A 23112-nucleotide genomic window follows, 5' to 3' on the forward strand; every position below is an offset into this window, starting at 1 on the left:
CCACACAAGTTTTGATGATATATTTTGATCTGACCATCACACACTGTACACAGATGGGATTAGGCAAATTATTGTTTTTTTTATTTTTAATGGAATATAAATTAACATCGCAGTGTAGTGGAATGGAATTTTCGACGTGTCCACGTTTACATATTGACTATCACTGATCTGATCTGAAATGAGATAATTAAATAAATAAATTGAACACATTTAGGGGATAGATGAGGCCTTGCCAGCTGGCTGCACATCTAACCCGTTCAAAGCACTACAGATGAGCTTCTGGCTAGCAGATGTCATTGGAAAGCAACAAAAGTTTGACCTTTATTGTGATTTCAAACCGGAAGTTTCAATGTTACTTGTAAACTCCGCTCGCCTACGTTAAATAAATATATATTTTTTTTCCTGACACATTTATCCAGTCGTGTTGATTAACTTGACCGTATAATCAACAACAACAAGAATCTTGACTTAGTTTGGATTTTATTGTGCAATGTGGCGAAAATATAAACCGGAAGTTCTCGCGGTGCTATCTCTCGGGCTAAGTAAACGGACAAGAGCCGAAAAGATCTCAACACCAATTTTTATTAGGTTGAGCAATTCCATTTGTATAAATACCCAATTGGACACGTTGGAATTATTTTAATACTTGAAATGGAGAAAATGCCGGTTAAAAGTAGAAGAATTGTGTGGCATATTCAATGAAACCTTTTTTGCGGAGGACTACTTTTTTTGTAACCCGGGGGGGAAGACATTTACGCTCAGGTTAGTGTCCATGTCTTTGTTAGACAGGCGAAACAAACTTAATTTTTTTTCCCTCATCTCCGTTCAATGTCTCAATTGTGTTTAATCGAGGGGTTCTTTCTAGCGAATCGTAACGTTAATTGCTAATTTACCGAGTGAACCCTGAGACCCAGCAGTGACCAACAACAATTAAAGTGACATTTGATATGCGTTTAATTGAGTGAGTGTGTGTTAATGAGAATTGTTTGTGATTAAAATGTTATCAAGACGAGTGCTGGCGAAATAAACAGTCCCAGTAAGCTAATGCTGCTAAGCTAGCTTGGTAACTCAGTGAAGTGGCATAGGAAAAGCATCCATTTGGATTGAACGGAACGTTAAATAATTACACGCTAATTCGTATTTACTCGTTTGTCGTGTTAATTCCATCACTTAAAGCTAGATTGTCGTTTTGTGTGACGTCCCGGCTAGATTCACACTCCCTTTCGAACAAAGCATCCTCCCTTTTGAGGTGTCCTTGAGCTTCACAATGGATGACTTCCAGCAAGGAGGCAGTGGTTGAGAATAGGCCTGCCAAGATGTATGTTTTGTCGCATTTTGTGCAAAAAATGTAAACGAAACACTTTTTGTTCCCGTCCATAAATGTAAACCATTAGACTTTATGTCAAGTATTGTTTAGAAATCAGTGTTAGTCAGACCAGTGCACTCCTGTGTAAAAATGTAAACATGCATATCAGAATTTTAAACATTACACACAAGTTAAAAATCGCATCCATCCATTTCCGAAAGGCGAATCCAATGTCATTTTTAAATTTGATTTGATTAGAATTAGCATAAATAAATCAACTGTTGAACACTGGGATCTGTCATAGACATAGATGGGCTCGGAGAGTCCTGATTGCTTTGGACGCTCCGTGATCACAATGACCGAAGAGGAACAGCAGCAGCAAGATATCGGTTGCCTGATCAACTCTGACGGTGAAGAAGTGGATTTGTCTGATCTCCGTAAGTTGGATCGCTTTTATATTGGGAGTCGGCCAATGGCTTATGATTCAAGTTTAATAAGTAATTCATTTTTTTTTTCACCACTTTGCTTTCATCTGAAACTCACGTATGACTTAACTCAAAATTTGCCATGCAGTACAAAGCAAAACATAGATGGAACATGAAAAACTTGTAAGTTAGAGCACTGCCACATTTTTTTCGTGTAGTTTTCACAGTTAAGTCTTTTTTTTTTTTCCCCCACCCAGGAGAGAGTGGCAGCCCGGGCAGCGGAGCCACAGAACCCCCCTCCACGGCGTTCCATCCGAGCGAGAATGAAAAGCCGGCCTCGTTCCACACCTGTTCCGTATGCGGGAAAGACTTTCCTTACGCCTCCAAACTCCAGCGCCACTTACGCACGCACTCGGGAGAGAGACCTTTCCCGTGCTCCATGTGCGACAAGAGATTCCCCGAAAAGGGGCTGCTTATGATACACGAGCGGGTCCACACGGGAGAAAAGCCCTTTCCGTGCACTTTCTGCGAGAAACGCTTTGCCAGCCAGGGTGAGCTGCGACTCCACCGGAGGACGCACACGGGCGAGAGACCGTACCACTGCTCCATCTGCTTGAAGAGCTTCTCTCGCCACTGGCACCTCAAAACGCACCTGGACGCCATGCACTCCGAGGTGGTCGCCGGCTTCATCAGAAAAAAGTTCCCGTGCTCGGATTGCGACAAGAGCTGCAACTCCGCCGCCGAGCTGCGGGATCATCAGAGGACTCACACGGGCGAGCGGCCCTATCAGTGTTCTTTCTGCGATAAGAGGTTCGCCTTGTCGGGTACGCTGGTTCGCCACGAGCGACTCCATACCGGAATCACGCCCTACCACTGCTTGGACTGCGGCAAGACCTTTGCGCAACAGTGGACGCTGACCACCCACATGCGTACGCACAGGGGCGAAAAGCCGTACAGCTGCACGCAGTGCGACAAATCGTTCGTGGCGCCCGGCGAGCTCAGGAGGCACACTCGGATACACACGGGGGAGAAGCCGTACATGTGCGGCGACTGCGGGAGACACTTCTCGTTGGCGGGAACCCTAAGGAACCACAGGAAGTCTTGCACGATTAAATATGGTGCGCCTGCAGTTGAAACTGCAGCGAGAGAGTCATCCGAGCGAGACCTGGAGGTCGACGGCGTCAGCACTGATGTGAGCAGTTGAAGTTCAGTCAGTTGATTATTATTATTATTATTATCAGTCTTTTTAAGTGACGACATTTTGTTTTAGGTGTCTGTCATTCAAACCGCACCAAGCATTCAGGCCTCCGCCACCTTCTCGTCGTCCTCCTCTTCCTCTTCTTCCTCCTCCTCAGAAGAGGTCAACTGTGACCAAGCGGCCGAGGTTGAAAATAACTCCGATGAGGCGAAGGAAGTTTCCAGCCCGCACATGAGCGTAGTCGTGAAAGAGGAGGAAGAGGAGGAACCCTTGTGCGGTACTTTAACATGACACGTTACTTTTCCAGATAATATGTGGATGATTTCAACTAAGTTTTGTTTGTTTTTCCTCTTTTGACTAGATGAAGCGCTGGCTACAGAATGTCCTGCCGTGGACAGAAATGCACCTTCCCTGAAGGAGGAAATAGAAGAAGATGATGATGTTATCAACTGTGAGTGCATTTCTTCAAAGATTCTCTCGGGTTTGTTTTAGAAAACGAAAGTCAAGTCATTTTTTGTTGTGTACTGTTGTCAATTAATCGTCTCACCTATGAAACCCGTTAACATGACTAACAAAGTGCATCGTAAGCCTAAGCGTCCCTTCCTTGTTTTTTTTCCGCAGCACCTCCAAGGGACGATGAGGATGTATCAAGCGGCGACAGAATCATCTCGCCGACCTCCCAGGTGAAGGACCAGCCTAAGAACAAAGGGATCACGAGCTCGTACTGCTGCGGCTTATGCGGCCGAGACTGCCACAAGATGTCGGCGCTGCAAATCCACATGCGCATCCACTCGGGCGAGAAACCTTACCAGTGCGCCCTGTGCGGAAAGCAGTTCACCCAGAAGGGTCAGCTCAAAGGCCACCAGAAGGTCCACACGGGGGAGAAACCCTTTGCCTGCCCCGAGTGCGGCAAGTGCTTCGCCCACTCGGGCGCCATGAACCGACATCGGCTTACGCACACGGGCGAGAAACCCTATCACTGCTCCATGTGCGAGCGCAGCTTCAACCAGTCGGGGCGCTTGCGGGAACACGAGAAAACTCATTTCGGCGACAAGCTGAACTGCCCCGAGTGCGACAAGACGTTCACGCGTTCCTCCAGCCTCAAGAATCACTTGAGGCTCCACACGGGCGAGAGGCCGTACAACTGCGACGTGTGCGGTCGGGGCTTCAGCCGTTCGCAGAGCCTCAGGCTCCATAAGCGGAAGCACCAGATGCTGCAGGCTGAGGAGGACTCCTGCTTCAGCGTAGGAGACGAAGACATCTTGGACGATAAGTCGCGGATCGGTGCGTGTCATCAAACTGTCAAATGTGAAGAGGATTTATTTCGAGAAAGCACACCTAGATAGAGGTGTGCTTTCGAGAGGAGTCGCTTTAGACTGTAAAGCAGGAGTGCCGAGCTTGCATTTTGCTGCGGGCCACGTCGTAGAAGATGAAAATCCACAGAATAGAAAAATCATGAATAACGTATATTATTTAAGTCAAGTCAAGATTGATCATTATATGCGCTTACACAGTTTTCTGATTAATATTGCTTTTGTGGACTATGGACCAAGCACCAAAATGCCTTTTTTTTTTTTTTTTTTTTTTTTTTTTTTTTTTTTTGTCGTCTTAGGAGGCGGCCACTTGCTGTCCACTAATGGACTGATACTTCCCCAACTTGACACGTCAAAATAACTGACTAAAATGGTGTCACTTGCCCTAAAAATAATTTTAAACATAATGTATGTGTAAGTGTTGAAAGGTTATACGAGGCAAAATGTTATTTTTCCCAAATGTTTTCATTTTATATGGTTTGTCTGTTGCCAATTTGAACCAATTGGCTCCATAAAAATCAAGTAGCGGGCCAGACCTGACCCACGGGCCTTGAGTTGAGGTCCATAGCATTAACATGATGGTTTTAATTCTTAAGGAAAAAAATATTTAACTCGCAGCTTAATTAAATAACACGCATGCGAGTGATGCAGTTTTCGCTTTTCTCCGACACAAGTCGAGCGACGGATATTCTGAGTCCGTGACTTATACCCTTATCCAAATATTACATACATCTTTTCAGAATGCTATTTATGGTCTTTAAACGATTTTAAAGGTGCGTGATGTCAACTAAAGTTTTAGGACAGTAGCAAGTGCTATAAATGGAAGCAAAGAAAAAAAGGGAAAGTGCAACATGATCATATTCATCCTATGTCGGCCAAAAAACATTTTGCCTTTTTGTATATTGTTTTGTTTTTTATTATTCTTATGACAGTCTTGTACTTACAAATGTGCTTGGCCTGCGTTGCGCTTCTCCAGAAAGTTGTACTAGAATTTGAAATCTAAAAAAAAACGCTCTGGAAATAGAATGAAAGTGTGCAATTTCTTTCCCCCTGTGGCTTTGTCTGTCTCAAAAGCTGTGTCCAAATTCGTAGGCTACGATTACGAAGATTCTTTGCAAGCTGGGTTCTTTGAAGGCTCCTCATGTAGGCACCAACTACAGCTTGGCCATTTTACGTAGAAGAAAAGCGGCATTGAAGAAGAGCAAAGCAATGTTGGCAACAAGTGTGCGCTGAAGCAGCCTTGGGGCCAGTCTCACCTTATGCTAATATTAAAATCAATTTCATTGTCAGAATAAAAATCATGGTCACACAAATTTTTTCCAACCAAATTTAATTTGTGGTTATTTTTACTTTTATATTTATGAAGTACAGCCCATTCTAATTAGCTTTTACTTTTTAATCAATATTTTTAAGTGTAGGACAAATCTGTAATTATTTTGGCAATTATTTATTTCAGGTATTACTAAACAAGTACCTGACTGCCCTCTTTGCGTTCAAAATAAATCAATTACTGATTTCTCATGTTCTAAATGCAGCGATGACTTAAAATACTTGTTTTAATAAATTCCGAAGCGACTCCTGAACGCAACACAGGGGTCAAAGAAGGACAAATCCAAACGCCACCGAACTTTAATGAATTCGTAAAATGTCTTTATAGCTACAGAATTTAAACCCAGTAAAGTTTCTCGATTAGGGTTGACAATGAGCAAGAGCCATTTTAAATCCAACTAGGGCGAATTGGTTTGGTTTCTCGAGTTGAATGTCAAAATTTCGATGCCTTTAAATGCAGCACACAAATAAACAGACGCACACTGCGTCAGCGTTTAAAGAACACACCTTGGACCGTGTCTGCCGTTGCCAAGTCAGTGTTAAACATGTTTTTCTTCATGCCCATGCCTTAATTTGGGTGTTCATTATCTCTCAGGTAAGAGCAGGTTAAGACAACTTTCATTTAGTTTGATACTTCATCACGCTAACCGCTGCCGCTGTTGCTAATCGAGTTAGCTAGCTAGCGACTATCCGCTGAAATCGTAATTATTATTTACAATTAGGCAGAATTACAATTCTACGACGTAACCGCTTTAGTTGGATTTTTGGGAAACGTTTAAAGTCGTCAATGTGGAATATGCGAAGGTAAGAGCGTTGTGTTGATTGCAAAGATGGCTGGAACGGTCATGACATTTGATTCAGCACGCTCACGACCCTCGTGAGGGCAAGTTATTCAGATCATTCAGATACTATGAAATTAGATCATTAATATAATGTTATAAAGAAGAAACTTTGTAAATAAAGTTTCAAGATCGGATGTCTTATGTTGCATGTGATTGTGTGTCGCTTTGGGCTTATGTTGCTATGTAATGTTTTCCTTTATCATGGATTATTATTCAAGTAATGGTGGAGAAAATGGATTAAAATTTTACTTCCTTGTAGTCCTTACGTACACATTCTTTTTTTTGGGAGTTAGGGTTTATTGTTTCAACAAAAAAAAAAAAACTTTCTTACTACGTACAAAAAGAGAAATTCCATTCTTATTGCACTTTGTCCTGCCGGTTATCTCAGATCCACACGCAGGAGCGTCATGGTGTCATATCAGCTCCTCAAACCTGAAGATGTCCAGCTATCTGAAGTCAATCACCTTGTCGAAGAGGACGAAAATCCAGTGAGTTAATAAGTTATTATTAAGTCTGTTACCGGCCTTTAAAAAGTCAAATGTGTTTTCCCCTTGAGAAGAAAAAACCCAACTGTACCCCCTCCCCCATTTTAAACGGTTCCCAGGTGTCTTATTTTAAATAAAACTAATATTGCTCCATTTTACTAAGCTGTAAAGCTTGTTTTGTTTATTCCCTTCCCCAACGGCCAAATAACAGACACCTCCATGCGTCGTGAGATGTTGTCATTGGAATATAAAATTATTTATTCAGTAACGACGATGTTCTCTGCCTTCGAAGGCGTCACGCTCGGAATTCGCCTCTCTGCTCCCCCGTCGTATGCCGTGCTCGGCCACCACGGGGCTCCTGGTGATTGGCTGCCTGCTTCTTCTCCTCTGCGGCGGCTGGCTGTTGGGCACCATGTTCTGGCTTCACCGCCCCTCGAGCCTGCTGCCTCACAAACACCCGCCGCCGGCCAAAGCCAACGCCACCGAGGCCCGGGAAACTTGCGGGCTCATCCCGGAGGAGGCGTGGCGATTTGACTGTTACCCGGAGAGAGACGTGGTGGTGACCAGAGCGATGTGTGAAGTGAGGAACTGTTGCTTCATCCCCGCTTCTTCTAAAGCTCAGCCCTCGGGAAGCAACGGTGTTCCTTGGTGTTTCTATTCCCCGGAATTCCCCTCCTACTCCATCGAGTCCATGAAGAACACAAGCTTGGGGATGAGAGCTACACTTGTCAAAGACGTGAAGACTTACTACCCGGCAGACGTTATGACTCTGGAATTGGATGTCCGCTACGAGACGGAGACGAGACTCCGGGTCAGGGTAAGTGAAGCGCTTTTGCCATGCTATTGTTTTGACTCCATTGATGCCTCGCCCATTCTTAATGCGGAGCTCATTTCCTCCGACTAGATCACAGACCCTTCGAGTCCACGCTACGAAGTTCCCATTGCCGTTCCCGCTGTCGCCAAGAAGGCAGACGCTCCCGACTACAGCGTGGAGCTCTCCAAGAAGCCATTCGGTCTCGTCGTGAGGAGGATCTCGACAGGAGCTGTCCTGTGAGTTATACAAAAGTACAATCCGGTCTCCCACTTTTCGCATCCATCCAGTTTCTAATCTCTCCTATTTGTTTTCTTTCAGCCTGAACACCACCGTGGCTCCTCTCCTTTACGCCGATCAGTTCCTGCAGTTCTCCACCTCCCTGCCCAGCGAACACATCTACGGCTTGGGGGAGCACCGCTCGAGCTTCCTGCATGACGTCCAGTGGAACACGCTCACCATGTGGGCCAGGGATGTTCCTCCTATGGTGATGGGATCTTCCTCATTCCTAGCAGATGTGCTTCTGATGTAGATGACGCTCTACAATGTCCCTTTCTTTCCAGGTAAAAACAAACCTGTATGGAGTTCATCCCTTTTACCTTGGAATGGAGAAGGAGAGCAATGCGCATGGGTTCTTCCTTCTGAACAGCAATGCAATGGGTCAGTGTGTTTCCAAACTCGCTGTTAGGCACGGATCTCGACTTACTCTGAATGTAATTGGATTCATATTCATATTGGATATGGCGCCGATCGATTTTAACTGAGACACTGCAGGCATTAGAGCAGAGGCCACTTTTGGTTTCCGTTGACTTCCATTTTCTATTTCTTCAGATGTTGTCCTGCAGCCTGCCCCGGCCCTCACCTGGCGCACAATCGGTGGGATCCTCGACTTTTACGTCTTCCTCGGTCCCGATCCCGGATCTGTAATTGAACAGTATCTGGACGTAATAGGTAACTTGGCGGGGGTGTTGCTAAAATGACACCGAGTCATACATTTTGGTGCTTGATACCTTTTTTAGGGGTAAATATACTGCTATTGATTTTTTATTATGTGTACCTTACATGAGTTTCATTTCAATCAATGATCGGTGTCCTTAGGTCGTCCGGCGATGCCCATCTACTGGGCTTTGGGTTACCACTTGTGTCGCTGGGGTTATAACTCCAGCAACTCCACCTGGGAGATGGTCAAGCGCATGAGGAGCAATGGGATACCTCAGGTAGTGTGGAATTAGCATAGTCTGTCGTAAACCGTGAAGACGTTTAAAACAAATCAAAACATTCTTCCTGTCTTTGGTTTCAAGGATGTCCAATGGAATGATATCGATTACATGGACCGGCTTTTGGACTTCACTTTTGACGGGACTAACTTTTCAACGCTCCCCGATATGGTGAAGGACCTACACCATCACAACCAGCGCTACGTGCCGATCATTGTAAGCGCGACAGACCTCCAGTACTCTCTTCTCGTTTTGTGGTAGAGTCTGATGGTCTTTGCCTTCAGGATGTCGGTATCAGCAGCGTTCAGCCTGAAGGATCCTACTGGCCGTACGACGAAGGACTCAAGAATGGAGTTTTCATCAAAGACGCGAAAAGCGAAACACTCATTGGGAAGGTGAGGATGCTTTCAAATACGTCTTACGGGGTACAAAGAAAAGAAAAACTGGGTCTCTTTTTCCAGGTGTGGCCGGGCCTGACGGCATTTCCCGATTTCTCCAACGATGTCACCCACGAATGGTGGTACGAGAATCTTAAGAGGTTCCATGAGCAGGTGCCATTTGATGGATTATGGATTGTAAGTATCACAAACTTGGTCAATAAAGCTGATTCTGATTTCCAAATAATTTTGTCAACCATAAAAGGATGAACTAGCGATTTTTTTTTTTTTTTTTTTTTTTTTTTTTTGGGTGTGTACAAATGTTCCTCCTGTTGTTTCAAGGCTTTGTTTAACCCAACCTCCTCTGTCATTTTGTTTAGGACATGAACGAACCATCAAATTTCGTAGATGGATCCACTAACGGCTGCCCGTCAAACAATCTGGATAATCCTCCGTACACACCAGGTGGGAGAAGTTGAATCACCCCAAAGTCATGTTGTTCCAAGTCACATGACGTTCGCTACACCTTTTAGGTGTGCTCCAAGGTGTTCTGAAGGCCAAAACGGTGTGCGCCTCCGCATTACAGAACCAATCGACTCACTACAACCTCCATAGCCTGTATGGACTCATGGAAGGCAAAGCATCTGCAAAGTCGGTACAGTTTGAGGAAACAAGTCACATGTCTTGTTCTGCTTTCTGATCCGTCGTCTTGTCACGTTCCCAGCGCTCTGAAGAGGATCTTGGCCAAGAGACCTTTTGTGATCTCTCGCTCCACCTTCCCCAGTCAGGGCATGTACACTGGCCATTGGCTGGGAGACAACAGGAGCCAATGGCAGGACCTTTATTCCTCCATAGCGGGTCAGCAAGAAAGCCACAAAGCCATACTTGAAGTTCCTTCTTGAACTGACATTTAGAATGGCGCTTCCAGGAAATGCCATTTTAGCTTCCGTCTGTTTCACGTCCTTTCAGGCGTCTTGACTTTTAACCTCCTGGGCATTCCGTTGGTGGGAGCAGACATCTGCGGCTTCAGCGAGGAGCCGCAGGAGGAGCTGTGCATCCGCTGGACACAATTGGGCGCTTTCTATCCGTTTGCTCGCAACCACAACGCCATCAACATGATGGTGGGCCCCCCCCCCGAAAACACAAAGCATCGTCGCTAACGACCGGGCCGTGTTATATCGCGGCTAATTGATTTACGATTGTTTCTCTTGGACTGAATCGTTATTTCTTTTTCCGCTTCCAGCCACAAGACCCGACGGCGTTCACCCCGTTCGCCAGGGTCGCCATGCAGCAAGCTCTGCTGCTACGCTATTCTCTCTTCCCGCTCCTCTACACCCTCTTTCATCACGCGCACGCAAAAGGACACACCGTTGCTCGGCCGCTCATGTTTGAGTAAGTAAAAGGAGGGAAAAAAACATAGGCAAAGAGATTTTAAGTGGACCCGTATTGCATCATCATCGTTTTTACGTTGTGCCAACACAGTAGCTAAGATATATTTCATGTAAACATTTGTCAAATCAACCCTTCACTTAAATTCATGTGCCACTGCTCTTCAATTCACATTTCCTGCTCGCAGATTTGTGAAAGTTCGCTTTCAAATTGAAATGATTATTTTTGAGATGATATTTTCTTTTATAACCACCACAATGCTTTCAATAGATTCCCAAAGGACGTGAGAACGTACAGTATTGATAAGCAGTTCCTCTGGGGGAGGAGTCTACTGGTGACTCCAGTGTTAGACGCCGGATTCGACTTTGTGGAGGGTTACTTCCCAGAGGGTCTGTGGTACGACTACTACACGGTAAGTGACGACCACTCTGAGCTCTTGCCTCTGTGCCGTGGAGTTCTTACACGTCCGCCGGCGCGCCTCCCGTCCAGGGCGACTCGATAAACAGCACAGGGGAAGAAGTTCGACTTTCTGCTCCCCTCGATAAGATCAACCTGCATTTGAGGGAAGGATCTATTATTCCGACGCAGGTAATCACAATGGTGTCTTTTTTTTTTTTTTATTCCAATCAGTGAGTGAAACCTCAATCTGGATTTAAATGTATCTTAATACGCCAATGGTAGATTGCTTATTTTTGAGTGGATGCGATTGCAATTGACAGACTCCCAACTTGACTTTGTGGGTGAGCAGAGGGCAGCCTCTTCATCTAGTCACCGCGTTATCGGAGAACGGCACCGCCCGTGGCGATCTGTTCTGGGACGACGGAGAGAGCCTGGACACCTTTGAGAACAACCAGTACGCCTACATGGTCTTCAGCGTGGCTCAGGTACTGTACGCACACGTGCAGAAACTTGCAGAACCGGGTCAATTGTCAGAACATTGTACACACCCACCAGACAAAAAGAAAAAGAAGCTGTATTAAAAATGAAGGCCTACTTCCTGGTGTAAAGGAGCTTTGTTGAAGTGAGGGGTGGGGCATTGTCTAAGAGCAAATTTATTTGAGGAGACTATAAAGGTATATCTAATAAAAATGGCAACTGACTTTCTGATTCCTCCCTTGGTTCCGTAGCAAACGATGAGCTCACAGGTGGTCCGCACCCACTCGGAGGCCTCGCACATCACGGTGCAGTCGGCGTCTTTCTACGGCGTGAAGCAGAAGCCCAGCAAGGTGCTGGTCAACTCCAAAGATGCTGCCTTTGCATACAGGAGCAACCAGGTGAGGTGGAGGAGATGCTTTTATTCATACACAAGTTTGCAATTCTCTTCCACTATTGCCTGAGAATGCAGTCCAGCTTTAGTAGCACTTGTTGATCTTCGCTGTCTCTGCATCCTGGCAGGTTTTAACGGTTGCAGATCTCGACCTTAACCTCAATCAGACCTTCACCATCAGCTGGCTGTGAGCCCTGTGACCGACCTTTGTTCTACTGTTGCTGCTGGTGGCTCTCCAAGTAAGCCTGAAGGACTGACTGACTGACTTACAGAAAAACAAAAATAGACATTCAATGCAGCAAAAATCCAGCCAACATTTTATTTTTTTATTTTTATTTTTTTACTGACTATTTCAGTGACTGGATTGCGAATGGTTTTACCAAAGCGCCCTATAACTTCACTCAAGGGGTTTGTTTTCATTGCTGGTGCATTCCTGGCAAGGTTTTCATAAATGTCCAAACACATTTGTCAGTGCACATAATTGCACAAAAATACATCGGTTAATTTGGATTTAATGTACGAACGTCTTTGAGATTCCTCCACAGCAGCATTGTGCAGTAATCCAGAGACAACTGTTAGCACTGCTAATTTTGCACAAATTTATGAGATGAACACTGGTACCCTGTGATTTCTTTTGCATTGTCCTGCAAAGTTGCTGTTTGCTGCCTGAAAAAAATGTCATTTTGGCCGGTTTTGTTTGCGTAGCGTGGTGCAGCAATAAAATTTGGTTTTGAAGTATTTGAATGACAGAAATGGCCATTTTCAGTTGTTATAGTCACTCCCCCACCTCAACATCAACATTTGTTGTTTTAACCTTTAAATCTAAGGGAACATTCCAGAAACATTTTATTACATATTACAATTCACTTCTTGCCGTTTCACCGTATTGTCAGACAAAAACACCGATGTGGCTGTCCATGTCGATGTTGGTCTTCCCAAAAAACTAAATAAGTAAGCTTCTTGAATCAAAGTCAACCACTGGATATAAGTCCCCATGCTAAAAGGCTGTACACAAGCCAGTCCATTCACATGCTAACTATTTCCAGATGATTCGTAAATCACTCATTCGTTGGTCATAGAGGGGGTGGGGCCAAAGAGAGAGCGAAAAGAGCAGCGGGGGTCTGTCCAAAAGCATTTTCCTCTGACAAGGGCATTTCCTGTGTGGATTTGGGAGGATGAGTTATTTGTGCGGGCGGGCTTTGGCCTACAATCACTGTATTCTTGCATAGTGTTACATTAAAAGGGGGGGGGGGGGTAGATTAGCATAAATTCCCCCCCAAAAAATAGGCATGAGACATTTTGGGAGCGTGTCATAAAAGTGGCCTAAAAACAGATTTCCTCTTTTCGTGTCTGTCGTGGAATGCTTTTCTTTCAAAACGTGGCGCTTTGCGGTCTTCAGATTTGACACAAACATAATAACCATGCGCACATACTTTCTGTCTATCTGCTCGTTGCATGAGGAAGGCATATTGAATGCGCTTAAAAAAAATAATAAAATCCAATCTTTATGCTATCATTGATTACAATGGTAGAAAAATATTATTATTAATAATATTATTAATATTATTTATAATTATAAAGACTGGGGTAAGAGAAATCTCACCAGTTAACTGACAATTAACTGCTAAATGGTTTATAAAATTGTTAGGTAATTCTTAAGTTTGTTAAACCGGCTACATAAAATGTTCAAGATTTTTTTTCTTGACTCCCTCCTGTATTTTTGTAAATGCTCCATCTCCCCTTTAATGGGCCCAATACTTTTTTTTTTATGAACATAATAAGCACCATATCAGTGTGAAATCTCCATGGCTGGTTTATTAGTCACACTATACCATATATATGTAGGCGTGAAGATGACTAGTAGGTATCTAGCACCTCCCTGCTTTATCACAGGCCAAAGAATTATGCATGTGTGTGAAACTGACACACCCAGCAAACAGGATAGGACAGGCTGATTGTGCACCAAGTAAAAATCATGCCTTGTTTACTAACATAGAAATTGCAAGCAAAAAATGTTGATTATGAGCAGAGAATTTAACAACAGGCAGCAGTTTGGCACATAATAAATAAGTCCTCATAAAAATTGTTTATTGTTAGTCCTTTTTTTAAGTTTACAGTCAAATTAAACTCAATACAAAGATGTCGTGTTTTTAACCACACAAGTTTGCTTTACGAACTTGTTTATTTTTTTTTAGTCGGGAAAAAAAAAACTTTTTACGGTAAATTCGTATGCGCATGCGCATATTAAGCCACGCCCACATGGACGTCACGAACAACCTTCCACAGGTGTCCGCCGTCTGGTCGATATCTGTGTTGACTCTCGAGGGCATCACATCGTCCAGACTCAGGAACCCTCATGCTCCAACGTGGACGTGGAGGAAAAAAAGTTTCACGAGTGTATTCCACTTTGGACGTAGGCAAGCCCTGCGGGTTTTAGCAGGGGAAGTCGGGGGAGGGAATCCACCACCGCGGAGAGGGAATCCGCGGCGGAGCTGCCACCGAGATCTGCGGGATGTCGGCGGTAAAGGCTCTCCAGCAGTGGTGCCGGGTCCAGTGTGATGGCTACCGGGATGTGACTGTCACTAACATGACCACATCGTTCCGCGACGGCCTGGCTTTCTGTGCCATCATTCACAAACACAGACCGGATCTCATGTGAGTACGACATAAAACATGAGAGCAGTGAAGTCGACTAACTTTGGGATCGTTGCTACTTCAAAGTGAGGAAGAAGCTCAACTGGCTGGGCTACCTATAAACTTTTGAAGAGTACTAACTTTGTGTAATTAAGTAGAATTACTATGTATGGTCAATGTAGAAGTGGGGTCTAACTGGATATATTAGGAACAAAAACGGACTCCGCAACGTCATTTGGGAGAAAGTAAAATTGTAATTATATGCAGTACTTGTTTTGGTAACGACACAATGGACAACACTTGCATACAAAGTAGTTCCACAATCTTTGCAAATCAGGACGATTGGCTCAGGCTTTCATGCCGTCAAAAAATAGCTTTGCTAGCATAGTGATGATTAAAAAAAAAAAAAAAAGTCAAATTACCCGATGATAACACGGAAAATATATATAACTAGCTGGAATACTGTATTTCAAGTCTGTTATATTATCAGTGTTAATGCTCAGTGGTTCACATCCTAGTTTAACTTCCCTAGATATCTATCAGTCAATAATTCTAAATCTTATCTGTGATTGACTTTCCCTTCCCTCTATTGTTTTAACAACCTCATTTATGTAAAGTTATGAGTAGAAAGTGCATATATCTATTTCAAATGGAGAGAGAAAATGTAAAGGGAAGAAGAAAAAAACAACATTCAAGTTCACACCCACTTATACACAATACCGATACCTATTGGTCTGGAATGGAGGAGTATCAACCTGGTGATGATGAGTCACATTGTTTAGCCTTGGCAGAGCTCCTTGTTTTATGTCGGCATTTATGGCATTCTAGTTTTCACTGTAAAGGCATTTTTGTTTTTCAAACAAGTCTTGTTTTAGATCGTTTTAGAATTGTTATACAGTAATCCCTCCTACTTCGCGGGGGTTACGTTCCAGACCCACCCGCGAAATGGGAATTTCCGCGAAATAGAAACTAGATTTTTTTGAGCTATTCTTGGAAGATATTCTATTTTTATCGCTGACATCAACCAGCTCGCTGCTAGGGGACTTTCATATCAATGGACTGTGCGCTCCGCATTCATGCCTTAGCGACGAGACTAACAGTGTATTGCTATGTCCAGATGAAGGCCACCGCCGGTGGAGAGTGTTATATCTTTACTATTTTCCAGGTTCTGATGTAGCAAGCATGGTTCGGACAACGACGTGATGGATACTGCTTTATTCCTTTCATCACAGTCAGTTCACTGGCCGTACATCGCAACACTGAACGTCCCCGAAGCTCCCCCTCCCACATCCGGGGTTTTCCCACTACGGAACATGAGTTAGTCCAAAATATACAACAGAGAGAACGCCCTGAAGTCACATGTGACGATAAAGTATACTGTACTGACTCTTTAATTTATTCATTTCAAAACAAGAAAACGACTTTTAAACGTAAGCTATCATTATTAAAGGAAAATGAAGAAACTCAAGTGGCCGCGAAACCTCGTGAAATGATGAAATTTCTGCGATAAAATAATTAATTTACGCATTTTTGAAAACCCGCGATACAGCGAAGCCGCGATAGTTGAAGCCGCGAAGTAGGAGGGATTACTGTAATAGCAAAAGCATTGGGCAAAGTACAGAACCCTGGGGACCGCCACGTGGGTTGGTGCTTTTGTTTTTCACAAAATGAAACCAACTTGTTGAAACTTGATTGTGTTGAATAGGAAAGAAGGAATAAAATGTGTCTTTGGGTCAAGGTGTTTCACTTTTAATGAATTGTGCTTTTGTTCGTGTTTGTAGAAAGATGTGCTCCTTGTTTTCATTTTATTTTTTTTCTCCAGATATCTAGGGCTTGTCCCAACATCTCCCTCAAACCTGTTTGTGTCGCGGACTACAAAACATTGCCTTGCTTCAGTGATCTCACGCAAAATGTTACGATAATCCACGACTAAGGATTTAACTGTGTTTAAAGTCAGTCATGAGGTGCTTGAGCATGACTCAAGAAGGCGGCAGATTCATCTTTCGAATGAATAGATGAGGAAGTTGGCATTTGTTACCTAATAATTATCTTTCCCCCTCTTGCAGCGATTTCAACTCATTAAAGAAAGAAAACGTCTACGAGAACAACAACCTGGTAAGAGTTTACCAACCTCTAGCATAAGTCGCCCCTCTCCCCACTATATAAGAACTTGAATCTAAAATGTCCCATTTCCTAAGTAAAGTTAATTTACAATTAGAATACTTAGAGTAAAAACAAAGCTCACGTCATCAGTCAAATTCGACACACATCCCATCTTTTCGCTTTTACTTTTAAAATGACATTGGTTCAAGCGCAGAACCTTGAGGAACTCCAACCAGTCATTCTGTCATTTTCAAATGACATTACTTAGTAGGGGTGCTTTCATTTATTATCCGGAGGAATATAAAAGGTTGGGAGCGCTTCAAGAGATTTCAAGTGTTTAAACATGTTTGGAGGAAGAAAAAAAAAAAAGTGTAAACGCTTTGGCTGCACAGGTGCATTCCTGCTATTTCGCTTCGGCTCTCTCCGGACTGTGGGATAGTAACATTTCTCTTGTGTTCATTGCGTAAGTGTGGACAGTGTTCCATCTGTCAAAGAAAACTTAATCAGTTTTTACAACATGTTCTTAATGTTCTTGGTTAATGATTTATGACAGTTGCTGGTGCTTGACTTTCTTCATTTGTAACATTTTGAACAGCTTTTCCAAACCCATGCACCACCCTACAACATCTGGCAGCCCCATGCAAACGTTCATAAAAAAAAAAAATAGTTTCATGGTAAAAATATAATCAATACATGTCACAAAATCATATAATGGTCACATTCTTGCCTGTAAATTAGAAACTGACTGGAATTGAACATTTTTAAGTCTGCTGCTAAATCTGCCGCTGATCTATGCAGGCTTTTCGGGTCGCCGAGGAGCAGCTCGGAATTCCTGCTCTCTTGGACGCGGAAGACATGGTGGCGCTCAAAGTTCCGGACCGCCTCAGTATGCTCACGTACGTCTCGCAGTACTACAACTACTTCCACGGACGCTCCCCAAGTGAGTATCACCGCCTATCTCTAGTTCTCTTCCCATCATCTTTCATCATCACGTCTGCGTATTTCCAGTTGGTGGTGCGGCGGCGGTAAAGCGTCCCGCCGAGCCACTCGCCGATGGGCCGTCCGGGAAAAAGAACGCGCCGGTGATGTCGAAGGTGTTCCCTTCATCCAAACCTGCCAAGGAGAACAATCCACCACCTTCTTTAGCGAACATCACACCACCTCTCCCCCGCCCGAGACAACCCAGACAGGTACAACCGATACCAAAAAGTCTGGCTATTGAAAATGTCACACAAATGTATACAAGCATCTCTTAACCTTTCTCAGGACGTTTCTGCTGAGAAATCCAACGAAGTAGGAACTCTGAGTAACAAGTGTGTGTCCTGCAACAAACACGTTCATCTGGTGCAACGACAGCTAATTGACGGGAAGCTCTACCACAGGAACTGCGCAAGGTAAGACTTATTTATCGTTTCAATGTCAATCACCAGGCCGAGCCCCGCCTTCTATAGCCACACACACTCAAAGTCATAGAGGCTATAGTATCAAATGTGAGGATTGGTTCATTACTGCATCAGTAGACTATGATAAGGGTTATGATAAATAGAGTCAAATAGATGGGATGTTTTTTTTCTGTTATCACACATTCGCCTGTGCAGGTGTTCCTGATATTGCTTCCTGTTTCTGTCTTCTAAAACCCTCTAGGTTACTGGCCCCTCCAATCATCAGTTCACACCTAAGGGATGCTCCTTCGAGTGTTCCTCCTTCGACAGGCCTCACCAAAAGCAACATAATGACGGTGACGCCTACGGCGCCACCCAGACTGGGATCCTCATCGCAAGTCCAGAAACCCAGCCCGCTATCCAGCATCTCTGGCAGAACTTCATCTCCTAATAGGCCTGCTTCAAAGCCCCAGAAACCAAGCCCCCCACCCAGCATTTCCGGCAGAACTTCATCTCCTAATAGGCCTGCTTCAAACCCTCAGAAACCCAGCCCTCTTTCCAGCATCTTCGGCAGAACTTCATCTCCTAATAGGCCGGCTTCAAACTCCCACAAACTAAGCCCCCCTTCCAGTATCTCCGGTAGAACTTCATCTCCTAATAGGCCAGCTTCAAACTCCCACAAACCAAGCCCCCCTTCCAGTATCTCCGGTAAAACTTCATCTCCTAATAGGCCAGCTTCAAACTCCCAGAAACCAAGCCCCCCATCTAGCATTTCCGGCAGAACTTCATCTCCTAATAGGCCTGCTTCAAACCCCCAAAAACCAAGCCCCCCTTCCAGCATTTCCGGCAGAACCTCTTCTCCTAATAGGCCTGCCTCAACCCCCCAGAAACCCAGCCCTCTTTCCAGCATCTTCGGCAGAGCTTCATCTCCTAATAGGTCGGCTTCAAACTCCCACAAACCAAGCCCCCCTTCCAGTATCTCCGGTAGAACTTCATCTCCTAATAGGCCAGCTTCAAACTCCCAGAAACCAAGCCCCCCATCTAGCATTTCCGGCAGAACTTCATCTCCTAATAGGCCTGCTTCAAACCCCCATAAACCCAGCCCTCTTTCCAGCATCTTCGGCAGAACCTCATCTCCTAATAGGCCTGCTTCAAACCCCCACAAACCAAGCCCCCCTCCCAGCATCTCTGGCAGAACTTCATCTCCTAATAGGCCTGCTTTGAACCCCCACAAACCAAGCCCCCCTCCCAGCATCTCTGGCAGAACTTCATCTCCTAATAGGCCTGCTTCAAACCCCCACAAACCAAGCCCCCCTTCCAGCATCTCTGGCAGAACTTCATCTCCACATAGAGCTGCTTTGAACCTCATCATGGCTGCTACGCAGAGTCCGACTTCTCCAGTCACTATTCCCGACACTACTGTCACTACACCCGCTGCCATCACCACCAAGCCCGTCGCAGCACCTCGGACGTCCGCCACCGCGGCCAAGACCATCCAGTCCAAAATGAGGTTCTTTGAGGCAGAGAGCGACGACAACAAACCTGCAACCAAGACTGCAGATATCGCCCCGAAAGAGTTCAAGTCTGTCGATCCCGTTAAGAAAGCCCAAGGAGATCAATCCGTGCCGAGAAATGTCGCCAAGGTTGTTATAATTCAGACCAAGGTGGACATGAACAACGACAAAGCAGGTGTAAAGAAACAGGATGAAAATCAGGGTAGTAATGTCCCAATTGGAAATATTGCCAATACGGGCAAAAGTCGATTAAAGGAACATTTTGATGAGGGCAAAGGAGGTCAAAAGAAACCTGGAGTCGGTGAGGATGCTAAAGCAAAAGCGGCCGACACCGCCAAGAAACTCTCAAAAGAGGAAAAGAACAACAATAGTAAGCAAATGCCAAAGGCAGACCCGACCAAGAAAAGTGATTCAGCGTAAGGACCCCAACTGATACTTGATGCTGTTGATTTCCACCGGAGAAGATCTTAACACTCCTTTCAACCCCTTTCTTAAGCACAACTCGGGGCCAGACTGGAACCAAGGAGACGGAGACGAGGAGGGGGAGGGTGAAGCTCAAAGTCAACCCGTCCATCCTGTCCGACTTGCAGCCGCAAGGTTCCGACACGAGCCCGCTCCGAACCAGAACTCCAGAAAGAAGCCTCGGGGGCTCGAAACCAGCACCACCCAACACTTCAGGTTTTAACATGACCGTACTGACATTAAAATATATTTAGTGATGATTACTTTCATATCATTTGACACAAATATGTTCTTGGTCAACAGAGACGGAGATGCCCACCGACTGGAGGTCCATGCTCAAACCTGTCCCTAAAGAAACAAAGTAAGCCTTTTTAGTGACTCTTGATGTTTTTATTTTTTTTTTATTTACATTTTTAAAACGTTTTTTTTATATTTATTTTACTTTTTTTTTTATACATATTCCTTTCTGTCATTAAATTGATAGATAATGTTTGCTTTTTTATATTTATTTTGCTACAGATCAGATGACACAGCTCAGTCCTCCACTGAAGTACCGTCTAAGAACGCCGGAGTCTCACAGTTGTCCGAGGTGTCTCTAAGAGCCGTGAACCCTCCTTCATCCCAAGGTCCAAATCAGCAGATGCTATATTGCAGCTCGGGGTCCTCCTGTTACTCTATCATAAAGTCCCTGCATAGTATTTTCTCATTTATTTTGTTTTGCTTTCTTAGGCATCCGTAATGGTCACCCCATAAACACGACAACATCGTCGGGATCAAAAGTCTTGAAGGTATCTTAAAGGGAAAATTGAGTTCTTGATGGAGTTACCATAATCACCAATAGTGTCACTTTGTGTTTCTTTATGTGGAGGACACATCATAAAAAAAATGTCAAACAGCATCTCTTGTGGTCTGGAGCTGCACATATAAAATATTACAAACCTTGATCAAGTTGAAGTCATCAGACTCATGTCGTTAGTCGTTTCATTTGCTTCACCTCCATCTGAATGCCCTCATGTGCAGATGAAACCCGACTATATTCCCAAAGAGGCCATCATGAAGGAGCTGATGGAGATCGAAGATAATCTCAACCAGCTGGAGAAGAGAGGGGTGGAGCTGGAGGCCAAACTCCGGCACAGCGAAGACGGTTTGTTTCCATAATCAATTGTCAAATTTGGTCTAGTTATGTATTTTATATCACAAAATGTTGCGTCGGGGTGTGCGGACTTTTTATACTCCCGACTGACTAGCCGTTTGCGTTTCAGAAGGCGAGGATGACTCCCTCATGGACGAGCTGATGGTGGAATGGTTCACGTTGATCAGGAACAAGCAGGTGGCCATGCGGCGGGAGTCTGAGCTCGTCTACATGTGAGACGCCGGCGAGTCGAATGATTAGTCTGACAGATTTTTGGCCAGAAGGTCTCCGTACTTGACTATTAAGTGTATTTGTATAGCGGTAAAACCCAAGACCTGGAGGAACAGCAGCCAAGTGTTGAGCAGGAGCTCCGGAAGCTTATCGAAAAACCAGGTGAGGAACCAAACACCTTTCACTTTTTTTTTTTTTAACTCCAGCTGTGACTCAAGACTGAAAAATGTTTCACAGAGCATCTGAAAACGTCGTTTGAACGCAAGCGAGAAGAAGAGCTGATGAGCAAGTTGGTGGAGATCGTCAACGGCCGCAATGCCATTGTAGAAGGTCTGGACGAAGACAGGCTTAGGTAAGCTTGCAAACAAACACAATGTTGTTGACAGAGCTTAAATCACAACTTTTGTTTTTCTCGGTTGTCTTCTATCAGAGAGGAAGAGGAGGACCAGGAGCTGAACAAATTGATGGAGAATTTTAGTAAGTATTTGATGAGATTTTAGAACTTCAGATTCACAAGTAGTGACAAATGGTTACACTAAATGTTGCTTTTCAGTGTGTTGTTGTTAAATGTGTCAAAATGTCCTCTCCCAGGTGTAAAAAAAGACAAAACAAAGAAAAAGTCTTCCATATCCAAACTGTTCACCTGGGGGAGCAAGAAGGAGGCCTGACGCCTGGCAGTAAAGTCCTTTGCTGCCCTCTTGTGGTACTTTCAGTGTTACTCCTCCCTACCACTGACTCAATGGACAACTTGTGCGCACGCATGTTTGTGTGTGTGTGTGGGGGGGGGGGTCTTTCTCAGCATGAGAAGTTAATGACATACTTGTGTTGATGGCTTCAGTTCATTTTAATCCGCTTACACTCTTAATCTACTTAACACACAGATAGATAGATAGATAGATAGATAGATAGATAGATAGATAGATAGATAGATAGATAGATAGATCTTTGAACATCTTTTTACCACAGACTTATTATTTTTATTATTTTTAACTTGACAAAAACAAATTCCGCTTTGTCAAATCAGATATGGGCTAGCTGATGTGATCCATATTGGATCTGAAATAATTTAAAATGTGCATAGGCTCTGATGCAACATTTTCCCAAGTTGTAGTTAAACATGGTATTTATTGTATATTTACCTGTTTAATAGGATTGGGGATGATAATATTAAGATGTAACTTGAATAGGTTTTTATCATTATATGGTTAACTGACCTGTATTTGTAATGTGCTATGATTTATATTGAAATAATAGTTATGTTTCTGTCCTGGCTGGTGCTTGGATCGGGTATTGGTAAAATAAAAACGATGAGAGGAAAACCTTGCTTAGTTGTAGTTGATTCTGCACAACTATAAATTACGACCTCAATAATGAACATGAAATATTTCCACACAATCACATTATTATTTTATTGCTAAGTGAACATGTTGCAATGACGTTTTCTGCCACTAGAGGACAGCATGTGCCTTTTCATCCATGCCTGTTAACGACAATGAGTCATTCATTAGCCGACTGCTTATTTTCAAAGCAACAGACAGCAAATAATTCATCCTGTATTAAACAATACTTTTTTTCATGCATTCATTTTAGAGAAATATTTTCCAACCTTTTGAGCCAAGGAATAGATTTTACATTGAAACAGTACCGCACCACGTGATGCGGCATTGTTTTAATACCTGAAAAAAAAAATACACA

The 23112-nt window shown here is 43.9% G+C and overlaps 3 protein-coding genes across 4 annotated transcripts; all 3 read left to right on the forward strand.

Annotated features, from left to right (window-relative positions):
- The first annotated feature begins 437 nt into the window (after positions 1–437).
- LOC147057194 (uncharacterized) lies at positions 438–5635 on the forward strand. 2 transcript variants are annotated; one of them, XM_085913045.1, is made up of 6 exons: positions 438–762; positions 1611–1743; positions 1989–2923; positions 3002–3206; positions 3291–3380; positions 3551–5634. In XM_085913045.1, the coding sequence occupies exons 2-6, from the start codon at positions 1617–1619 to the stop codon at positions 4273–4275; spliced, it is 2082 nt and encodes a 693-aa protein (XP_085769171.1). In that variant the 5' UTR covers positions 438–762; positions 1611–1616; the 3' UTR covers positions 4276–5634. The 2 variants fall into 2 exon arrangements, with proteins under 2 accessions (XP_085769171.1, XP_085769172.1); XM_085913046.1 differs by lacking the exon at positions 438–762 and adding an exon at positions 1880–1914 and having other exon boundaries at positions 3551–5635.
- A 586-nt stretch (positions 5636–6221) lies between these two features.
- Positions 6222–12697, forward strand: gaa2 (alpha glucosidase 2). The gene is made up of 21 exons (XM_085912925.1): positions 6222–6375; positions 6802–6901; positions 7191–7715; positions 7803–7948; positions 8031–8196; positions 8273–8369; positions 8541–8660; positions 8808–8926; positions 9011–9142; positions 9211–9321; positions 9388–9501; positions 9684–9768; positions 9837–9954; positions 10028–10161; positions 10273–10424; positions 10547–10695; positions 10963–11104; positions 11182–11280; positions 11412–11576; positions 11820–11966; positions 12088–12697. The coding sequence occupies exons 1-21, from the start codon at positions 6359–6361 to the stop codon at positions 12148–12150; spliced, it is 2901 nt and encodes a 966-aa protein (XP_085769051.1). The 5' UTR covers positions 6222–6358; the 3' UTR covers positions 12151–12697.
- A 1538-nt stretch (positions 12698–14235) lies between these two features.
- Positions 14236–22649, forward strand: LOC147057196 (uncharacterized). Its single transcript, XM_085912699.1, has 16 exons — positions 14236–14614; positions 16660–16708; positions 17495–17636; positions 17705–17886; positions 17963–18090; positions 18341–20008; positions 20089–20270; positions 20358–20415; positions 20574–20680; positions 20784–20842; positions 21075–21198; positions 21317–21419; positions 21506–21579; positions 21655–21769; positions 21848–21894; positions 22009–22649. Exons 1-16 carry the CDS (start codon positions 14472–14474, stop codon positions 22083–22085), a joined length of 3258 nt encoding a protein of 1085 aa, XP_085768825.1. The 5' UTR covers positions 14236–14471; the 3' UTR covers positions 22086–22649.
- Positions 22650–23112: the final 463 nt, after the last annotated feature.

The sequence above is a fragment of the Syngnathus leptorhynchus genome, chromosome 5, assembly GCF_054491065.1.
Source record: "Syngnathus leptorhynchus isolate UIUO chromosome 5, UIUO_Slep, whole genome shotgun sequence".
In the NCBI taxonomy this organism is placed as follows: domain Eukaryota; kingdom Metazoa; phylum Chordata; class Actinopteri; order Syngnathiformes; family Syngnathidae; genus Syngnathus; species Syngnathus leptorhynchus.